Source organism: Apteryx mantelli, chromosome 18 (genome assembly GCF_036417845.1).
Source record: "Apteryx mantelli isolate bAptMan1 chromosome 18, bAptMan1.hap1, whole genome shotgun sequence".
NCBI classification, from domain to species: domain Eukaryota; kingdom Metazoa; phylum Chordata; class Aves; order Apterygiformes; family Apterygidae; genus Apteryx; species Apteryx mantelli.
The window spans coordinates 18363327-18383255 of NC_089995.1; the positions used below are offsets into that span (position 1 = coordinate 18363327).

At 47.5% G+C, this 19929-nt stretch overlaps 2 protein-coding genes across 2 annotated transcripts in view; one reads left to right on the plus strand and one right to left on the minus strand.

Moving 5' to 3' along the window:
* Positions 1-11773, plus strand: part of HELZ2 (helicase with zinc finger 2) — a 28846-nt gene extending 17073 nt beyond the window's left edge. The window contains exons 9-20 of the mRNA XM_067307474.1: positions 246-3756; positions 4525-4610; positions 5048-5179; positions 5443-5610; positions 5895-6036; positions 6719-6835; positions 7548-7740; positions 8492-8626; positions 8869-9087; positions 9476-9632; positions 10063-10230; positions 10732-11773. Coding sequence (XP_067163575.1) covers positions 246-3756; positions 4525-4610; positions 5048-5179; positions 5443-5610; positions 5895-6036; positions 6719-6835; positions 7548-7740; positions 8492-8626; positions 8869-9087; positions 9476-9632; positions 10063-10230; positions 10732-10856 — 5153 coding nt within the window. The 3' untranslated portion in view covers positions 10857-11773. The remainder of the gene's footprint in view (positions 1-245; positions 3757-4524; positions 4611-5047; positions 5180-5442; positions 5611-5894; positions 6037-6718; positions 6836-7547; positions 7741-8491; positions 8627-8868; positions 9088-9475; positions 9633-10062; positions 10231-10731) is intronic.
* A 3138-nt stretch (positions 11774-14911) lies between these two features.
* FNDC11 (fibronectin type III domain containing 11) lies at positions 14912-18373 on the minus strand. Its single transcript, XM_013953209.2, has 2 exons — positions 18334-18373; positions 14912-15864 (listed from the first exon to the last, which is right to left on the minus strand). The coding sequence occupies exons 1-2, from the start codon at positions 18371-18373 to the stop codon at positions 14912-14914; spliced, it is 993 nt and encodes a 330-aa protein (XP_013808663.2).
* Positions 18374-19929: the final 1556 nt, after the last annotated feature.

Below are 19929 nucleotides of genomic sequence, written 5' to 3' on the forward strand. Positions count from 1 at the left end.
AGTGGTGCCCTCATGGTGTCTATCCTGGCTTATGCATGAAGGCCCTCGTGATCCCTGAGACCTCCTTTATTCAGATCAAGCAACTTCTGTGACTCAGACAAGTGAGGTTATATCAGCCTGCCACTGCCAGTGCAGCCGCAACCATGTAATGCAGTGTAGGTGTGCAGAGACGCATACGGCAGCCAGACGGGGTCTTCCCCATTGGGTTCCCATGACTGACTTCTCCCTTGTCCCCTCCTGTGCAGGGCGGGAGTTCCGGGTCATCATCATCAGCACAGTCCACACCAGCGAGAGTCTGCGCCACTCTGCCTCCCACCACCTGGAGTTCTTCAATGAAGCCAGAGTGCTCAACACTATCATGACCAGGGCTCAGTCGCTGGTGGTTGTGGTGGGGGATGCTGTGGCTTTGTGTTCCCATGGCCAGTGCAGCAAGGTGTGGAAACGCTTCATCCAGGAGTGCATTGAGAAGGGAAGCGTGACTCCGGAGAACCTGACAATGGCGCAGATCAAACAGGCTGCATGCGACAAGGAGAGCTGGAGCAGGAGGAGCCCGGAGAGGGATGAGGAGGACAGCGACACCGATTCCTGGAGCTCTGAGGCTGATAGCATAAATCCCGATGATCCAATTCTCCAGGAGCTCTTAGATGAGAGCAAGAATGTCCTGGTGACAGTGTCTGAAGAAGGGCTGCTGAACGTGAAGTCTGAGGCTTCAAACCAGTGGGAAGACAGTCAGGAATACGTCAGCTTCTCCTCTCAGATGATGCAGGAGTATCTCCACATGCACCCCAAAATGTACAAGAGGTGCGAGTTGATCAAAGAGGGATTTGACAGAGCTTCTGCCTTCACCCTCAATGACTTCCCTGCTATGACCATTCAGATCAAAGGCAGAGTTCACTGCGGGACGGCCTTCACTGGGGATGAAGTGCTTGTGGAAATCCTGCAGAGCAGCACGGCTGACAGTGGCTGCCTCCGCCCTCAAGGGAAGGTGGTGGGCATATTAAAGCGTGCAGAGAGAGAACGGACCTTTATCTGCATGATGGACGAATTTGATCCCCGGGTGATGATACCAATTGATCGCACTGTCACCAAAATATTTGTCCCAGGGCTGAAAGAAAAACCAAATGTCATTCCCATCCGCAGGCTTGTCAATGGGAAGTACAGAGTGGTCAGCTGTGAGAAGATTGGCCAGGGGACAAGGAGATGCCAGCTCTTCTGTGTCCAAATTATCTCCTGGCGAGAAGGGTTTTACTACCCTTTGGGGATAATAACTGAGATTCTGCATGTTGCATTGACATTAGAAGAAGGCCTAAAGATCCTTGACATGGAGTATGGTTTGGAAAAGAACTATCCAGCTGTTGTTACCAGGGAATTAGCCAAATACACCTCCAGCAAAACAAACCTTCTCAAGGAAAACCTGAAGGACTGTCGGAGTTACCTGACCTTCACTGTTGACCCGCAAGGTGCTAAGGATTTAGACGATGCTGTCAGCGTTAGGGATCTTGGAGGCCATTATGAGATTGGGATCCACATTGCGGATGTGGCTGGCATTATTCCAAAAGGCAGTGCCTTGGATGTGGAAGCAAAGAAACGGGGTGCCACGTACTATGCTCCCGACCGGGAGCCGTTGTGCATGTTCCCACCCCAAATTAGCCAGGGAATCTGTAGCCTCCTGCCGCAGGAAGATCGTCGTGTGATCTCACTGTTTGTCACTATAGAAAAGAAGACTGATACGGTGATAAAAGGAATCTTCACTGTGTCTGTGATCCGCTCAGACAGGCAGCTGTCCTATGAAGAGGCAGAGCTCTTCATTAAGAACCACTACAGGGGAGAGGCAGATGCCCTTTGCTTTGATACCCTGGAGGACTGCGTAGCTGTGGCTTACCACTTCTCCAGGATCCACCGGAAGTTTCGGCTGCAGGAGGACTGTTTCTATGACCAGCTGGATGAGGAAAGCTCCCCGGGTAACAGAGGTTCCCATCAGATGATAGAGGAGTTCATGATCATGTTCAACAGTTTTGTGGCTGAATTCCTAACCAACCAGGAGGATACCAGAAATATCACTCCTCTCCGGTGTCAGAGCGAGCCAAACCCTCAACAGGTATCGCTCATGAGAAGCAAGTACAGCCACATCATTCCTTTGTCCATCCATCTCTCACACCATCTGGGAGATGTGCCTCCCAGTCAAGTTTCATCAAAAGATGTGGAGTTCAGCCTCCTGGCCCCCCTTTGGGAGCACCTACAGTCAGCTGCTAGTGCCAGCGATTTCCACAAGATGCTAGACCTTATTGTCACTGATGACATCCACCCAAAGCTGGCCCCTGTGGCGCTGGAGTTCAGGAGGCTGCTCAGCCGCTCTTATTTCAGTCGCTCCAACTCTACTGCCCAGTCAAAAGCAGGCCATTATTCCTTGCATGTTGACTCGTACACCTGGGCTTCCTCTCCCATCCGCCGATACATGGATGTGGTGGTCCAGCGGCACCTTCATTCCGTGCTCCATAAGGAGCCAATTGCCTATTCTTTGGAGGACATTGAGTTTCTCTGTCATGACTTCAACAGGAAGAATTCCCAGGCCGTGTCGTATGAGAAGAGGGCCCACTGCCTGCAGATGGCCACTCAGCTGAAATCGCAAGTCCTGCAGAAGGTTGCCTTTGTAGTGGATATCGAAGGGATGAACAAGTACTTTAAAGCCTTGTTTCCGCTGAACAAAGAGACTCTTCCTGATCCTCAGTTAATTAACTACAGGGCTCTTCAGCTAATAGAGCAGCCCACGTTCATCAAGGAGCGGAACAGCATGAGGCTAATGTGGAAGCGGAGGGTGTATTCTGTGATGACAATGAAGGAGCACAGCCTGAAGAAGGGGCCTCTCTGCGACCACAGTGTCACCCTCTTCAGGGCCCAAGTTTGGCAAAATGTGCTCTCGACCATCAAAAGTGAGAAGTTTGAGAATGTGGCCCCTCTCCTTCAGAGCGGTGAGGATCACCACAAGCGGCACGTGGGGTGGATAACGAAAAGCCCATGCTCACACTACGTGGAGCTGTCCCTGGAGCTGAGCGCTGGCGATGCTCTGCAGTTCCAGCTCACCACAGACGTTTGCCGGGGATTCCTGGTGCCCTTTGTGCAGCTGTGGTGTGTGACGCCAGGTTTTGACATCTGTCTGCAGCACACGGAAAAGCCCATCGATTGCTTCTCTGTGTATGCTACTCAGCCATCCAAAGACAAGTACAAACATGCAGCGGAGTATAACAAAGTGTGGATGCCAATGAGCGCCATGGAATCTGCTTCATGTGCAGTGGCCGAAAATGACTCCATTGTCCTCCATGATGTCAAAATAACCTGGGCAAAGCAAAGGACAAGCAAAGGGCAGCTGCAAGGGACCTTCTCTCTAACCAAAAGCTTTTTGGAAGAGTGCTCCATTGAAGTGGACTTCAATCACTGTTACCTGTGCATTCGCTTAAGTGGACTGGACCTTGGGAGCATTAAAAGTGATGAGGAATGCCTTAGCCACGGCCTCCAGAATCTGACTTTGTTTAACAAGGGCAGGTCAGAAAACAAACTCGTGGTTGATCCAGGAACATACACCTGGGTGGCTCATGGGCTCACTGAAGAGTTTGGTGACGACGAGAAGTCAGACAGGAGTAGTCAGCAGACTTTGAATTTTTACATCCACTATATGTCTATGGAGAATATTCCCGTGGAAATCTCGCAGGAGTCTGCCAGGTTCACAGTGGAGCTCATTCCAAAGATGTTGCCAGATGTGTAAGTGTACTTAGTGTTCATTCTCTAATTAACCTTTCAGTCCAAACAGCATAACAGCTTCCCATGAGACTCCTCTGCTAAACCAAATGAATTTTGCTCATTGGTGTGGCTGATCCTCTGAAAATATGTCTTTATTCAGCTTCAACTAGCCATGCTCTTGGGCTGTTGACGTTTGGTGGGGGTTGCAGCGTTTCTCCAGTTGGCTTCATGCTTTCCTGGTTGACCTAGAGAATGGTGTTGGGGAGACAGGGGAAGGTGCCATGCAGTATGAAACACTGGCTCAGGGTTTGTTTAGCAGAGAGGTACTCCCTGATTTCCCATTCATTTTCCTTTGTTGTTGCTGTGAAGCATGATCTGCTATTAGTAAAGTAGAGCTGATGTCTATTTTGCCCTTCTTTGTACTCAGTATGGACTGATAATTGCACCCCAATTACTGTAGCTTTCCTCAGGGCAAAGTGTGTTTTCCTTTGTGTTTTGAATTTTAGGAAAAATTGGAAGCTAATCCAATAAAATGGAGTTGGGACATAAGTTGTACTCCTTGCTCTCAACATCTTTGCAGGCTTAGCTCTTCAGACAGTTGAGAAATAGTCACAGATACAAAATAGCAGAATAAGACTCATATGCAAATTGTTTTAAGCTCTTTGTGGAAGGATTTAATGCAAAACCAAAGCAGAGAGAGAATAAATAAAACAGTTGTACAAAGCTGTGTTATATTCTTCAATATTTTATGCCACATTTCATTCATTCTTGTTTTTCCCTGTCCATCAGACGGAAAGAAAATGCAATTTGGAAGCTCAAGTATGCCTCCGACCTTGCTAAAAGCATTGCACTAAACCATGAACCTCCTACAAAAGGTAGGTACAAATATTCCTCTTTTTTATGCTATGGCTACTTGCTTCTGGCCAGGTAGGTGCCCTGGCGGTTTGTGAGTCATTGCCATAGGGATCACGCTCACAGACCATCAGACCTGCACAGCACACACCTCTCTTCTCTTTAGCTAGGAAGTTCCCCTGCCAAGGGCAGGAAAGGAGCTGTAACGCTGCCAGAGTAAAGGTAATATAGGCGCAGGCTGCCATACTGGAGAGTGATGCAGGTGATTGTTTTAATCCCCTGGACTCACAGAGAAGGTTCATGGGCAGAACTTCTTGGCATGAGACAAAGATTGAGTTTGGGAGGTCTTGTAACTGGGTCATGATCGCTTGGTACCTGCTGTGTCCTTCCATTGAACTGCCTGTGTGCTCCCTTCAGTAATGTTCTTTAAACTTGTTTTCATGTCCTCTTACCATAACAGTGATAACATCCAAACTCCTGCTGCAAAAAACCTTTGATCTCCCTGGGAGTCAAAGGAAGCTCAACCAGAGTCAGAACCAGGCAATTCTAAATGCTCTAAGAAAATCCTTCATGCTCATCCAAGGCCCACCAGGTAAGGGTGAGGGGAGGGTGTGTGTATACATCCTTTGTTAAAGGCAAATTAGAACTATTTTGTTGCTTTTTTTGGTGGGGGGGAGATAGCACTGATTTCCATAGGACCCTTAGTGAGACAGGGGAAAGCAGAGTGGGTTGGCATCACACACAACTGTTTAAGGCAATCCCTTGGGTTCTAGAGTCTCAAGGTTGATCATTTGGATGCTGAACTAGACCAAGGGTATAGTTATTAAAGTGTTCTCAACCTTCTTGCTTTTTTAGGCACAGGGAAAACTGTTGTTGGAACTCACATTGTCTACTGGTTCCATAAGCTGAACCAGGAGATCGTTGAGAAGGAACAACCACAACCCTTGAATGAAGAAGAGGGCAAAATGAACAAGTGCATCTTGTACTGTGGCCCGTCCAACAAGTCTGTTGACGTTGTTGCTGGTAATTATTTGTTCTAAGCCCCTAAAGGAGCTTATACCAGTGGGAGGGAGAACACGTGCCCATGATTAGGAAGCTGGGAGACAGGAGTGGCAGAAAGCTTAGGCTGCTGCTTAGAGCAGACCCTTCACTGAAGGGTGAGGACAAGTAAAGTTGGGGTTGATGAGCAAGGGGTGGGGAGGAAGGGCTGGTGTGTGGTGAATGCTAGGTATCTTGAGCAGAGTGCGAGGTTTCTCATTGGCGCCTGTGCCTGGCATTGTCTGAACAGACCTGTTCTCCTTCCCCAGAGATGCTGCTGAAGATGAAGGATCTGAAACCGTTGAGGGTTTACGGTGAGGCGATTGAGACGATGGAATACCCATACCCAGGGAGCAACCGACACCTCTCCCGAAAAGCTTTGCGGGACGCAAAACCAAAGCATGAACTCAGGTAGGACTGCAGGGCACCACAGGCTCTGAAAGCTCCAGGCAGTGGTGTTTACTGCAGCCGAAAAGCTGAACAAGCCAGAGCAAGCACAGTTTCTGCTCTGCTGCTGCAGAGCAGCACTGGTGTCTCTCTGGGAGGCTCTGGGGAGGGGGCTGCCAGAGTCCTTGTCCAGATGGTGATGCCAGGCTGGAGTTGGCATGAGGAGCCCAAGGCTGTTGAAGCTTTGTAATGGCATCGTCCCTGTGACCTCTGTAAGAAAGCAGCAGGCCTGTGGTTCAAAACATAAACTAGCTCTTCTGGTGGCACTCCCATTATTAGACTGTTTTGTACTTAATTTTTTCATAAGAAAGTGTATAGTCTAACGTAGCACTTGGTCACAACACACAGATTGTTGAAAACATCCTAGATGCTTTCATCTTTCTTTTAAACATCTCTAAAAATCTCTTGACTTCGTTACTGCTTGTAACTGTTTTAAGAAAAAGAGGATGTTATGTTCTGTACCCTCAGGGATGAACTAAGTGTAAGGTCTATAAAGATGGAAATGTCTGGCTGCAACTTTTTTAGCTAAGGTAGTTTCTCCACATAGAGAGGTGTTGTATGCTTCAATGTAGAGGAGATAACTTGGATCTGTGTGTGGAAAGTATTTATGTAAAGTAAAAGAAAAACAAATTGACTCTTTATTCAGTGACATAATCCTGCATCATCGAATCCGACGGCCACCCAACCCTTTTTGTCGGAAGATCTGTGAATTTGATGAACGAGTGAGGACAGAAGATCAGATAGACGAAGACGAGATAAAGAAGTGAGTAAAAAGAGACCCTGGTGAGAGATGGCTCTTTTTGGCTGTATGCCACTACTAAAGAAGTGCTGCCTAAAGTAGCACAGTGCAACAATCTTCCTCCCCTGATGAGAAGTAGTTTGGGCTGTAGTTTCTAGGCCTCAGCTAACAGAAACTGGTAGAGCTCTATGAAAGTCACATGATTTGTTCTGGCTCATTCAAGCCCAGGGAACAGATGAAAACATGAAAACAGTAACAAGCTGTGTATTTTCCTTAGGAGATTTAGAATGATGATTAAAAAGTGATCCTGTTTGAATGACAGCACAGACCATGCTGTGCAGGTACTGTTAGCCTGAAACCTCCTGATACCTGGAAGTACCGTTAGCCACTTTCCCTTGTGAAGGGAGCACAGTGGCACTTTGCTGAGGGCTTGTGCTACAATACAGCGCTCCCAGAATCACTTCTGTTCAGATGCTGTTGTCTTTCTGGACCAAAAGTTAAGTTACGTATGTGATGCTTGCATCCCCCACCCTGAGTCTATGTGCTGCTGATTTCAGAACAAAGCATTCTCCTACTGTGTATGCTGAAAGCCTTTTACTGGGAACACTAGCTCATCCTGGGAAAGGAGATGGAGCCATAATCATTTGGGAAAAAATAGCCTCTACCTGGTTCCTGCACTAGAAACCTGGAGGTATTTCCCGTGTGCATAACCCGGTGTCTTTGCATTGGCCATCAGGTACAAAAATCTGTTGTCAGCTGCACGTGCACACGAACTAGCACGCCATGATGTGATCCTGTGCACGTGCTCTGCCGCATCTGCCCCCTGCCTGGAGAAGTTGAATGTTAAGCAGATCCTCATTGATGAGTGCGCCATGTCTACGGAGCCTGAGACCCTCATCCCCTTGGTCAGCCATAAGCGTGCTGAAAAGGTGAGCGCCTTCCAAAGATGCATCTCTAGGGCAGCTGCTCAGAGCTCTTACCATCCCGCTCTTCCAAGTTTAGGCCATGTTTTAAGGTTGTTCCTGATAGTAGCTGTGATGGTGTATCAGTGTTTTGGTCTTCAGGCAGTCATTTCCTCAGAGATATAACTCCATTAACTATAAAGTCTTGAGGCACACACAGTAGATAAGTAGTCTTACCAGAAACATGAGCTATGCATTATCTGTTCATATCATATAAAGCAGAGTCCTAAGACCTGCTATAGGCCTGAAAGTTATGGCAGAGAACTATTGCCTATACTTGCCTCTTTACTATGTGTCAGCTCAGCTCCCTGTCTCCCAGTTACTCCCATACTATCTCCCTTAAATTTGCACTTAGCTTTCTGTAGGAAAAAAAGTGGTGGCATGGATGTGGTTTTGGCGCTTCTTTGCAGGGTGAGCATCACAGCCACGAGAAAATGTGCTGACCCAGGTACAAATTATCAACACAGCAAGAAGTATAGAGGAGATCTTGGTAAACTCTTACTACATGACAGCTCTCTCCTAGCAGATGAGATTTAGGCTCCAAGTTATCTGGGTCAGGTTCTTCTTTGTCTGTATAATGCCCAGCATGGTCCCTGATCAAGGTTGCTGTAACCATAATATAAGGAGCAATGAATGCCTGAGTGTGAATAGCCAAAGAGCTGCTTGCCTTCACCTGTGCCACCACTCCCAGAGCTGAGGAGTCCGCTCTCTATTCCAGGTTGTTTTGCTTGGGGACCATAAACAGCTGCGGCCTGTAGTCAACAATGACTTCTGCAAGAGTCTTGGCATGGAGATGTCTCTTTTTGAGCGCTACCGGAATCAGGCTTGGATGCTGGATACGCAGTACCGCATGGTGAGGCCCTTCTTATGTGGATTGTCTTTTTTCCATCACAGTAAATGTTGCTATCAGGGCTTGCCTCCAGCCACTGAGAAACATATTCTCCATTAGTGCTTTCCCTTCCTGGGGTAATGAATAATGCACTTGCACAGTGCAAGGTATAGCACAGTGGCATTGCAGGTGAAGCCTGCCCAAAAAGCAGCTGAGAGTTCCTTGGGTTTTTTGTTCATCTCGGTTTCTCTCCTTTTCTCTGCCAGCACAAAGACATTTGCAAGTTCCCATCCCAGGAGTTTTATGAAAGGCGGCTGAACACATGCCCTCAGCTTTTTCGTAAAGCCAGTGTCTTCTACCACAAAGACAACAAATGCTGCCCAATCATCTTTGGGCACATAGAGGGGAAGGAGCAGAGCCTCATGATTTCTACTGAAGAGGGAAATGAGAACTCCAAAGCTAACCTAGAAGAAGTGGAACAGGCGGTAAGCAGAAGCCAGGAGAAGGATCTTGGGGTATCACTGGAGATGCAAAATTGAGGGTGTTATTTTAGGGCAGTTTGCGGATCATGGAGGGAAGATGGGACTGCTGTGGTGAGCAGGGATGTAGGATAAAGATCAGTGGGGAAACGGGCTCCTTGTGTGCAGAACCTGCCTGGTGTTTTTCTGGGTCTGGAGTACGCCGTGCCACGCTCCTCCCTGTGAGAGGCAGTTGCGGGGAAGTGTGACCCACAGCAGAGGGAATAGCGTGGCCAGGCACTATTGCCACCTTTTGGGTATGGCGTTGAAGGGACCCATGTCCTTCGGCCCTCCAGTGGGGTGTCTTGGGTGCGGGCTGCCGTTCCCCAGTCAGCAGGACCTTGTGTCTCCCCAGGTGAGGACAGCAAAGCAGCTGACGCTAGATGGCACCATCCGGCCAGAGAGCATCGCCATCCTGAGCCCCTACAACGCCCAGGTGTCTGAGATCAGCAAGCGCCTCTTGAAGGAGGGCATCCGCGGAGTGACTGTTTGCACTATCATGAAAAGTCAAGGTGAGGCCCTCAGGAGAGGGAAGGGTTATTCCTCTTCCTTCCTGCCTTCCTGAGGATTAAAGCAACTTCTCGCAAAGGCAAGAAAATCTGATACCAGGGTCATTTCAGCCATGCAGCAGGCATCTCTGGGCCAGATTTCTGGGTGATTTGTGATCGTAATGAATCCCTTGGAAGCCTTTGGAGTGCCCAGGCAGGGAGAGACTGATGAAAATAGGAAGGTAGTTTTAATATGAAGGACATCTGAAGGAGATATTAAAGAACTGCCGTAGTAATGTATAGAGCAATGACCTGGTGTCAAATAGTCTCCAAAGCTGGAGAAACCTGAATGGTGGCTTGCAGTTTTGTGGATGCTTGATGTGGAGAAATGAGTGCCTTGTGATGCAGTCAGACACTTCTTTCTGAAAAATCTTGTTCAATTCCTTCTTTCTAGGAAGTGAGTGGAAATACGTGATCCTGTCGACTGTACGCTCCTGTCCCCGATCAGAGATTGATAGGAAACCCACGAAAAGCTGGCAGAAGAAGTTCCTGGGATTTGTTACTGACCCAAACCAGGTTAATGTCGGAATCACACGAGCTCAGGAAGGACTCTGCATTATAGGTGGGTAACGTGGGAGCACGCACAGGCCTGCAGGGGAACAGGATGCTTTCAGTAAAGTAGTGGAGATCCAAACAAGTAGAACCAATGGCCTTGCTTCATTCTTCTGCCCTTTAGGCTGTCTGTGATTTTGAAATTGAGCTATCTGGGAAATCCACACAAAGCTGAGATCAGGCATGTGGCTCATGCATGTCGCTGGCATACGTGCAGCATGTATAATTTCTCTCGCCCTCTGGTTCGGACCGTGTTGTTTCCATCACGTGCATGCTTGAGTTCTCTTCTAACTGCATTTGGCTTCTTATTTTCCTACTAATCATGCAGGCAAAGGCTGTGATGTGTAGGGAAGCTGCTAGCAAATATGGCAGCACTGAAAAGGGAGCTGTGCAAGTTATCCAGCACCATTACGCTAGAATTGCTAGCCAAAAGTCTCTGACCTGCCTCTGATGGAGTCATATTAGCTTTTTCCGGCCACTAACCCCCTGCCCCCCTTCCCTGTATCACCAGGAAACCGTTACCTCCTGGAATGCAACCCTCTATGGAAGAGACTGCTTCAGCATTACATACAGCACAACTGCTACACCACAGCCCAAGGTATTTTTGTCAGGAAGGCTTCAGCCCTCCGCCGATAAGAATGGATTATACCTCGATGAGCTCGTCTCTGCCTGAACCGTGCTACGTGTGCCTTGGGGAATGATGCGCTCTTTCCATTATTCAAACTTTAAGCATTGAGCAAAATGCACTAAGAGAGCCTAGACCTTTCCTTGCACGTTGACAGTCAAGCTTCATGGTGTGCTTTGGGTTTCTGGGTTTTTTGTCAGTGTGACTTTGAACAGGAACTTTCAGCTCTAGCAAACCAAAAAGCAATGGAAATGGATGGATGGGCTTGTGACTTTACTGGTGATGTTGTTATTTTTTTAATTGTAAGATGCTCAGCGGAGCCACCATCCTATCTCTTTGTGCAGCTATGCTTTGGGGACCAAATCCACATTCCATTCATCAAAAGCTGAATGACTGCACTCAACAGATCTGCAAGGCAAGCTGTGATTTGCCATACAGGACCAAAGCTTCTGAGTTTTACCGCTCATTTTAAAACCAAGGCCAGGGAATTTTAAAGTCTGCTTATTTCTCAAAGCAGAAAAACTTTTTTTTTTTAATGAAGGAAGAAAGCAAGAAGAGAACCATGTAACATTCTTTATCTAGCCAAAATGCTGTTCTCGGAGCTTGTAAATATCACGAGCCGAGGCCAAGTTGATTTTGTAAATAGATTTGCTTATTCTTTGTACAAAGGAGGTTATCCTCACCATATAAAGTTAATGAAAACTGAGAACCGCTCCTACCGGAAACTTTGAAATTTGTAAATGTATTTTAAACTGTTCTGGGTTTTAGTTGAAATTTTTTCTTCCTGTAAGAAACCCTTTTCCTACCCCTTATTTTTTTTTAAAGCTGCTTATAATTTATTAACTTTTAACTCTGTGAACTTTGTCTCACACTCGATGGCCTGAGCTTTTAATAGCAGTGTTGGAAACTTGATAAATGTATCGCGACATATATGTGTATAATGTATTTTTTATTTTTATTTTAAGTAACCAAACTGCTGTGAACTGGAAATTGTGATTCACTAGAGAAGGCTGCATTTGCCCATAACTTACAGCTGATACGGATGTATAGTGGTGAAGTGGTGCTCCCTCCTGAATCATGGAGTTGCTTTTTGCAGCATGGTAGTTTCGGGGGAGCGCCTTTTCTCTCGTTCCAGTTCTGAATGTATGAAGTGCCTGCCTCAGCTCTCCCCGAGACCGAATGCGTGACTGTCTCTGGATGTTCACATGGGATTGAGCCAAAATGCAATCACAGCATTTTTTTTGCACCAAATGTATATTGTGCTGGGACAAGAGTCATCCCTGGCATAAATGACGGGTCCGCATGACTTCACGGTGTAATGGCAGGGATGAATTTGGTCCTGTATTTGCACTAAAAATGCAGCAGGGCTCTTTTCCCAATGTGAAGGAATGTGCAATAAGAAAGCACTGTGTCTGGAAAAATGCGTTTGTAATGCTGTGTTCCTTTTCATGCTCTGATTCTGTGTTTAAACTTGACTCAAGAACCTATGGAGAAAATTTGTTCCACTCTTCCTTATTTTAAACTGCCTTCCTGCACCTCTAGGTTTGGTGGATTTGATCTGTACACTAGAGACTACCTAGGCTTGCTCTTATATTACTGAAGCATAATGACTAGCGTATGGCTTGAAATTCCACTGGGGACAAAAGCCTGCAGGCAGTAACTCCACTGGTTCTAAAGGTGCTCGATAAAAGCTAGTAAGATATAAAGTCAGATGTTCATTGTTCCTCCCTGAAGCCATCGCACCCTGAATCTTAAGAATTTCACACCAGCCTTATTTTGCAAATATTACTGCAATTCCAAAATAAGCTTGTATGGGAATCATTTTGTGGACTACTGAAATGCAGTAATCTCAAAGGCAGTGTGGAGAATTGCAGAAGGTGTGGACGTCCTTAGGTTAAATACTTCAGCAGTCAGCAGATAGTTTAACAAACTCATCCTGCTCCCTTTAGAACCAGTGGGACCCATTTTCATCTTCTGATGCAAATGAAGAGTCCCTCCTTGTTTTTTCTGCTGGTTATTTCATCACATCTAATACAAATGAGGAGACTCACCTCGAGGTTAGTGGCTTAGTCCAATAATCATGTGTGGGGTTTGGCCATGTGTTTGTATAGACCAAGAAACAGACCTCCCCCAAAGTACTTCCCTTTGCCCTCGCTGGAGAAGAAAAATGTTTACTGCTACTCCTTGGAAGGTAAAGCCTAGAATGAAAAGCTTTGTTCAGTCACTTTTGCATTGCAAGACAATACATTGATTTTTGTCTCTGAAGATGCATTTTATAACTCATGTTTAGAAAACGCTCCCCTAAACCCCACAAGCAGCAGTGACAGCCACTGGCCTGGGCTGTTTGTGCTGTGCGCAGGTAACTGCAGAGTTGGTTATGTAGCTGCAATAGTCAGGGCTAGCAGAAAGTGCAATTAATTGAACATTTTATAGACTGTTAATGATGACTGAATATTGTGTTATGGATATTGTGTTCCTGTCTTTATCATAGAATCATAGACGTTAATACAGAAAAAAACAGTTCAAAGTAGTCTGGTTTCATTTGCACAGAGCTTTGAATTTACTTTTGAATTTTATGTGAAAGCAAATATTCTTAAAATACTAAAAACAAAACAAACCCCACCAAAACAACAAAAAGATCCTTTTGTAATTCCAGTAGAAAATCACTGGCAACATGGTGCACAGGCTTGTGCGATCACAGACTCTACACTTTTGCAGCTCACGGACACAAGAACCCTGTTTTGGGGACACACATGTGCATTCATCCAGCAGAATGACTTAATTTCCTCTGCACTAGCTAGAGCTCGATCCTGAGTTAAACAACAGGGACCTGCACACACAGCAAACGGTGCTGCAGGCCCTGGTCTGTGCTGCGATCTGTCTGTGATCGCAGAAATCACCCTGCACCCTGCTCTGACTTGCAGTGAAATTACAGACATACAGAAATAGGAAAAGTCTTTGGCTTCAGTTGGCAAAGGAGAAGTCCAAGGGATGGTTTTGGAGGATCTGAACAGATCTGTGTAGGATGATCAATTTATTGCAATAAACTGTTTTTTAAATAGAAATGAAATGTTAAGTGTCAAGAAGTGTAAATTAAGGAACTTTAAATGTGGCAGGTTTTTATCTTTTGTATGTCTGTGACTTGCAGCAGACCTCAAACTGCATTTTGGATACAAATATTTTTACCTGCTTCTAGTGTTTGTAAGAATGAACCTCAACATTCCTTTTTGATATTTAAGCCATAATTGTAAAAATGATTTGAATTTATTTAAATAATAAAATTTATTACTAAAAGGTCTGCTTATGTGACAGTGACTAGTGTCTGTGTGGGCACAACTCTATTTGGACTGAACTAAATGATACAAGAAAAAATGAACATTAACAGCAGTATGTAACAGAAGAGATTGTTGTCTAGGTATTGGTTCTGTGGACATATTGCCCTTTCATGTGTGTTTGGGGGTTTTGTGTGTGTTGGGGGGGGGGGGCTCTTTCAGAGGGAACTTTTCATGCGGTGATAGAGGGATGAGCACGAAATCATGACTAGGTAATTATAAGGCATGGGGTGTACAGGGTGAGAGGAACCAGAGATGGAGTTAAGGTGGGGTGGCTGATTTTAGGAGCTTGGGATTCAGGTGAGGTGTTTTGGAGGAAGGAGATGGGAAAAATGACTTGGGGGGGGGGGTAAAAATAATCATTGCAAGAAGCCAGCATGGACCATCTTTTGGTGGTTGGGATGCATTGGATGACGGAGATGCTTTTGCATCTGAGATGTTCTGATCAAGAAAACAGAAACTGCCTGTCTGCTTCCAGCTGCTCCTGCCTGTGAGGCCTGGGCAGTGGGAAATGAGTGTCGAGTCCTGGTTGCTGCATAAGGATGTTTTTATCTACAAAACTTTGTAATGAGTTACTGTTAATCCAGAAAGGTTTGTGACAGGCACTTGCAAAATTGCTGTTGAAAACAGAACAAGCTCAGTGTTATGCAAAATGCTTAAGAATAAGGTTTTCCTTTAATTTTTCTCATTCAACTTTTTCAAATGGATAAAATGAGAAAACCTTATCTGTCACCTCACCCTTCTGGTTCGCAAAGACTGCTGTCCATGTCTTGGTCAGGGTTAGTTTCTGTTTTCAATGTAATGCTGTCGTGCCATTGTTCATAGACAAGCGAGTAAGTCTCTGCTCGTCTAATTGTGAATTTGTATGCTCTGTCACACAGCAGGTTCTGGATTTTGCATGTGTTGGAGGTGACTGTCAGAATCCCACAGTGACCCTTCTCCTTCTGCATCCCATGCTCCAGTAACCTAAAACACAGTTCATACTGTTCATGCTGTGACTGCTGACTTGTACTAAACCACTTGAGAGTGGCCCAGTCCTCATGTGCAACTGATTCTTTTCGATCAAACACCACTGGCATCTTTGTACTGAGAACAAGCCCAATGTGCGGGACTTTAGTAGCTCTAACATCTGGCACCAAATGGTGCTTGACATAGAGCTTTCCCGGCACTAGCATGTCAAGGAAACTGTCCATCAGCTCGGAGAGGTTTGACAGTCTCTGCTTAATCAAGTCCCACCTAGAGAGGAAAGTTACCACATCACAGGTCTCTAGGTAATAGACCAGCTCCTCCCGACCTCGTTCCAGCTGTTCTAACAGATCAGTTAAAAGTAAGAACTGGATTTTAGTCTGGGTGGTTCCCACCTTCTTCATCCTCTGGAATCTCCAGGGGTCAATTAGTTGGAACATGGCTGTGGGAAGCATCAGGTGGTTCTGGCCTCCCAGGGCCAAGTGCTTGGGCAGAATCTCAATGTAAAAGGAACTCTTCTTCAGAAGCTCAATTCTCTTCTGGTGGCATTTGAGGAGGTGGAGGCTCAGGTTGGTGCGCAGGAACGCCAGAACGATGCTTCTCCTCTCCAGGTACATCTTCCAGGTGGCATCATTGTGTCCCTCTTGGTTGCACTCAGTACTCTCCAAACTGGTTTCAAATTCATTCAAATACATATCCATGATTCCAAAACTCACTGTTGCTGTGCAAAAAAGCAGCAATGATAAAATTAAGAACCAAAGGAAGAGCAGCTGTGAAGGAGTATAATCATGGCTGTGACTCTTTTCTCCTCTTAATTAAAACTTCACTTATAAATTTATAGATGGAAAAGGAATGTTAGACTAGAACTAGTCGTGGTTAATATAGGGATGTTCCTTTATAATTGCCTGGGTTTTAATGTTTTGTATAGACTAGTTTTATATATTCCAATCAGTTGGGCTCCTGCTACCTCCCTTGAGAGATTATACCTCTGTTTAATAGATTCAACCTCTGTTTAATAGATTAGTAGATTCACTGTCATGAATCACGTCATGTCATGATGTTTGATAGATTCACTGTCATGAATTATTCTCTAATGTACTCTGCCAAAATTTCTCCCCATCTTATTGCCCTCTCTTTCGTTCTAATTAGATGCCTTTGTACGCCTGTAAGCAATTTCTCTCCATTCTTCCGCATCTCTGGAGATGTCTGTTTTTCTCTCTTTGTAACCTGCCAGGTTGTTGAGGTTTGAGGCCCAGCTTCCAAGCCAGTTCCTACAGCTACATGATCACCTTGGTGGTTCGGCTTAACCCTCTGCCCCCTCGGCGAGCTGGCACGTGGTAGGCAGCCCCCTGCGACGTGCTGAGCGCAGTCTCATCCCAGCTTTCCGGACAAGCGCTGGCGTTTTTCCTTGCACCTCGGCTTTCAATGGCAGCTGACAGTTGCAGCCTGGCAACGTTTTCTGTGATGCACTGCTTTTGCTTTCTTTGGTTTCAGTTTATGTCATCACCTTGGTCCAAGATACCTACTTGTTTTCTCATGTCTTAGCTGCAGTATCTGTGGCTCACGTATCCGAAGCAGAAATAAGCTAAATTCCTATGACCTTGTTGTCAGCAATGCTGTCTTACCAAGGCCTCAGTTCGGCTTCGAGAACGTGGTTTTCAAAAACTGAAGATACTTGATTTGAAAAAGACAGAAATGTGGAATTCTGAAAGCGAACGTGTGCGACCCCAGTCAGGCTGCAACAAGACGATCTAGCAGCGGGCAACTTTACTCGTCCCATGCGGCTTTCAGGCTGTAGCTATACAAATCATTGCAGAACCTAACCGTGACACTTTGCTGCTTATATGTCTTGGGTGAACTCGGTGCTGTCATCTAGTTGGCAAAGCAATTTTTCTTAACCTCATTTTCTCCTAAACGGCTGAAGGAACTAATAATCCCTCCCCACAGCAGTTTCAGGAGTTTGTGAATCTTTCAGGTGTTTGGCCTCCAGGAGCACTAGTTTACACTAATTCACTCACTCACAGCTACTTTTTTTTTTTTCTTTTCCAAGCAAGCTGTCAACTTAAAAACAACATGCATTTCCTTTTCAGTCTCTTCCCACAGATGCAATGCAGAAAACAAACAAAACAACCCTGAAAACGGAGCGGCAGCTCCCGGAGGCGCCACATGGCATGGGCCAAGGAGAGCTGCTGCGACGGGTTGTGCCGTTTCGGAGCGATTTGGCTGTGCAGGGAGGTGTGTTTGCACGTGGACGGGGGTGTCGTTGTGGTGCTTTTCCTTTTTCGTGTCTGTTCCCCCTTTTTCTGTGTCAGAAAGGGCTGGTTTGCAGCAACGCCGCTGGGCCTGCGGCCTCACAGGGCTGGGGGGGGCTGCTCTGGGGATGGGGGGTTGCGGCCCCTCCGTGCCCAGCGCTGAGACCCCCCCCCCCCCAAAGCCGCCCCTCGCTGCCCCGGGCCGGGGGCGGCCTTTGGCCTGCGGGGCCGCGGGAGGCCCCGGCCCCGGCTGCGGGAGGCTCCGGCCGCGGGAGGCCTCAGCGCGGCCGCCCGCGCAGGCCGCGCCCGTTGCCATGGCGACGCATTGTGCCGTGCCGGCCTGGCCGCGGCCTGCGCCGCCTCGGGGGCCCCGGCTCCTTCCCCGGCTCCTTCCCCGGCTCCCGCCTCCCTCCCGCCGCGGGATCCTCCGGCGGCCCCGGCAGCGCGCACACCCTCCTTCGCTGCCGACATGCGGGCGCAGTGCCTGGGGAGATGGAGCCCCGCGCCCAGGCTGGCCCCAGGGAGACGGAGAGCTGAGCCACGTGTGGGGGCGTGGGGCGGCTTTTCAGGGAAAAAAAAAAAAAAAAAAAGCCCAAAGCCTGCTTCAGCCCATGGCAAATGTTGTGTTTTTGTGGGGGGCGCTGCAAAGTGACACGGAGCAGCAGATTACGGGAGGCTGAGGCTCAAACTCTGTTTTTTTGCCGGCTGTAGAAGATACGAGTCTGGCGCTAAACAGAGCCCTGCCATCCCCGTTCTGCTTCGTTCCTGCGGGCGCAGGAACGGCCTCGGGCGCTGCCGGCTCCAGGAGCGCCGTTGCCGGCAGACGTATATCCCCCTCCAGTTAAAGCAGGCAGTCGTGCTCCCAAATACGAGGCTTCTCATTTTGTACCTTCTGCTACATAAATCCCAGTAATTCAGCGCTGAGCTGTCTCCCTCACCTCGAGGAGGAGGAAGGCTCCCACTGGAGCCCAGCACCATTGCGCCCTCCTCCCGGTTCAATTAGCGACGTTCATTTTTGCTTTGGAAGCAGTGACTCGGATTGCTCGGGATGCGCTGGGCGCACAGCGCCGGGCTGCCGTGACCGCAGCGTGGGGTGCTCAGAGCTGTGCGGGGGGGGGCTGAGGAACCCGGCACCTTCAGTGTTTTATGGTCCCCAGCTCCAAGACCTGAGAAGCTAATCAAGCTGCTTCATTGCAGACTCGTTTAAAGCTTTGTGCTCTTTGCAGTGCCTGGTCCTCAACAGTGAACTGCAGGGACGCAGCCTCGAGCCGGGGACCTCTGCACCCGGAGCGGAAACGGCCAGTTGTTGGCCATGTCTGCACCGCTCACTAGCTCAGAGCAAGGTGATCTGTGTAATCAGGGCAGCGTGGAGCGGAAAAGCTAGCTCCATCCTGGGAAATGCTAAGGCTGGAGAAACGGCAGAGCACCTGGCCGACACATCGCTGTCCCAGGTCTCGCTCTGCGGCTACCTTGCCTGCGGCTGCTGGGCAGTGTGAGTTGCCAGGGGTAGATACACCACTGACTGCTTGTGCCTGGTGAATCCTCTCAACCCCAGCTGTCTGGGCTGCTCCAAGCACCAGCGCTGCTGTTCATAGCATTTCAGGGAGGATGCTTGTGAATGCCCCTGCCCTGAATTCCTGGGTGTTAGGACATCACCCACCAGTACCTCACGCTGCTCTGCTTGGGACCCACTCTGAGCCCAGAGGAGCTGGGATGGCCACAGGTGGGCTTGAAGTTTGCTCTTTGCTACTTTCCAGGTGTTGTTATTCCCCCAGGAAAGCATAGGTGATTCTGGAGTAGTAACAGGATCTACTGGGCTTTATGGCAAGCTGTGAGGTAGCTGAGATATTCCCTTTTCAAGGGCAAAGCTTAGTCTTTTAGAGCTGAGGCCAGAAATACTTCAGTGCTTTGTCTCTGCAGTGAGGCTGAGGCTGTGTCACAAGGTGTCTAGGGGTTTTGTTAACTTAAACACATAATCCTTATTAAAGAGATGTGTTGCAATGGGATATAAACTGCTCCATTAAGCGAAGCAAATACCCTTTTGGGTAGGAAGGGATTTGCCTGTCTTGCTTTGCTGAGGGACCTGACTGGCCAGTCAGCTCTGTTTTATTGCAGAGGGGAGACTGGCTCGTCTGGTTCACGGCAGCAAGCTGAATTCAATGACTTGTGCTTTCATCAGCAAACCGGACAGGTGTCCTGCATCTGAAGATGCTTTCATACGCTCTGCGATTAAATCTTTGGGTCAAGGCTTAGCCTTAATGCTGTCTCCTCTGCTTAGCTGGTGCGTCTCTGCTAAGCTTTTTTAATTGAATGATAGTCAAGATCCACACCACCAGCCCTGAGCCTCTGCTTAAACATCAAGGGAGTAGGCAATCTGTCATTTTAAGAAATCAGTGCATCTTCTCAAGGCAGCCGGAGCTTACCATTTCATTTCACAGCTGCCAAGAGATTAACTATACAGTTGTCAGGTGTGATTCTGTAACAGACGTGGAAGATAACGTACGAGTGAAAGGAAGTTGATATCCTTGCTTGGG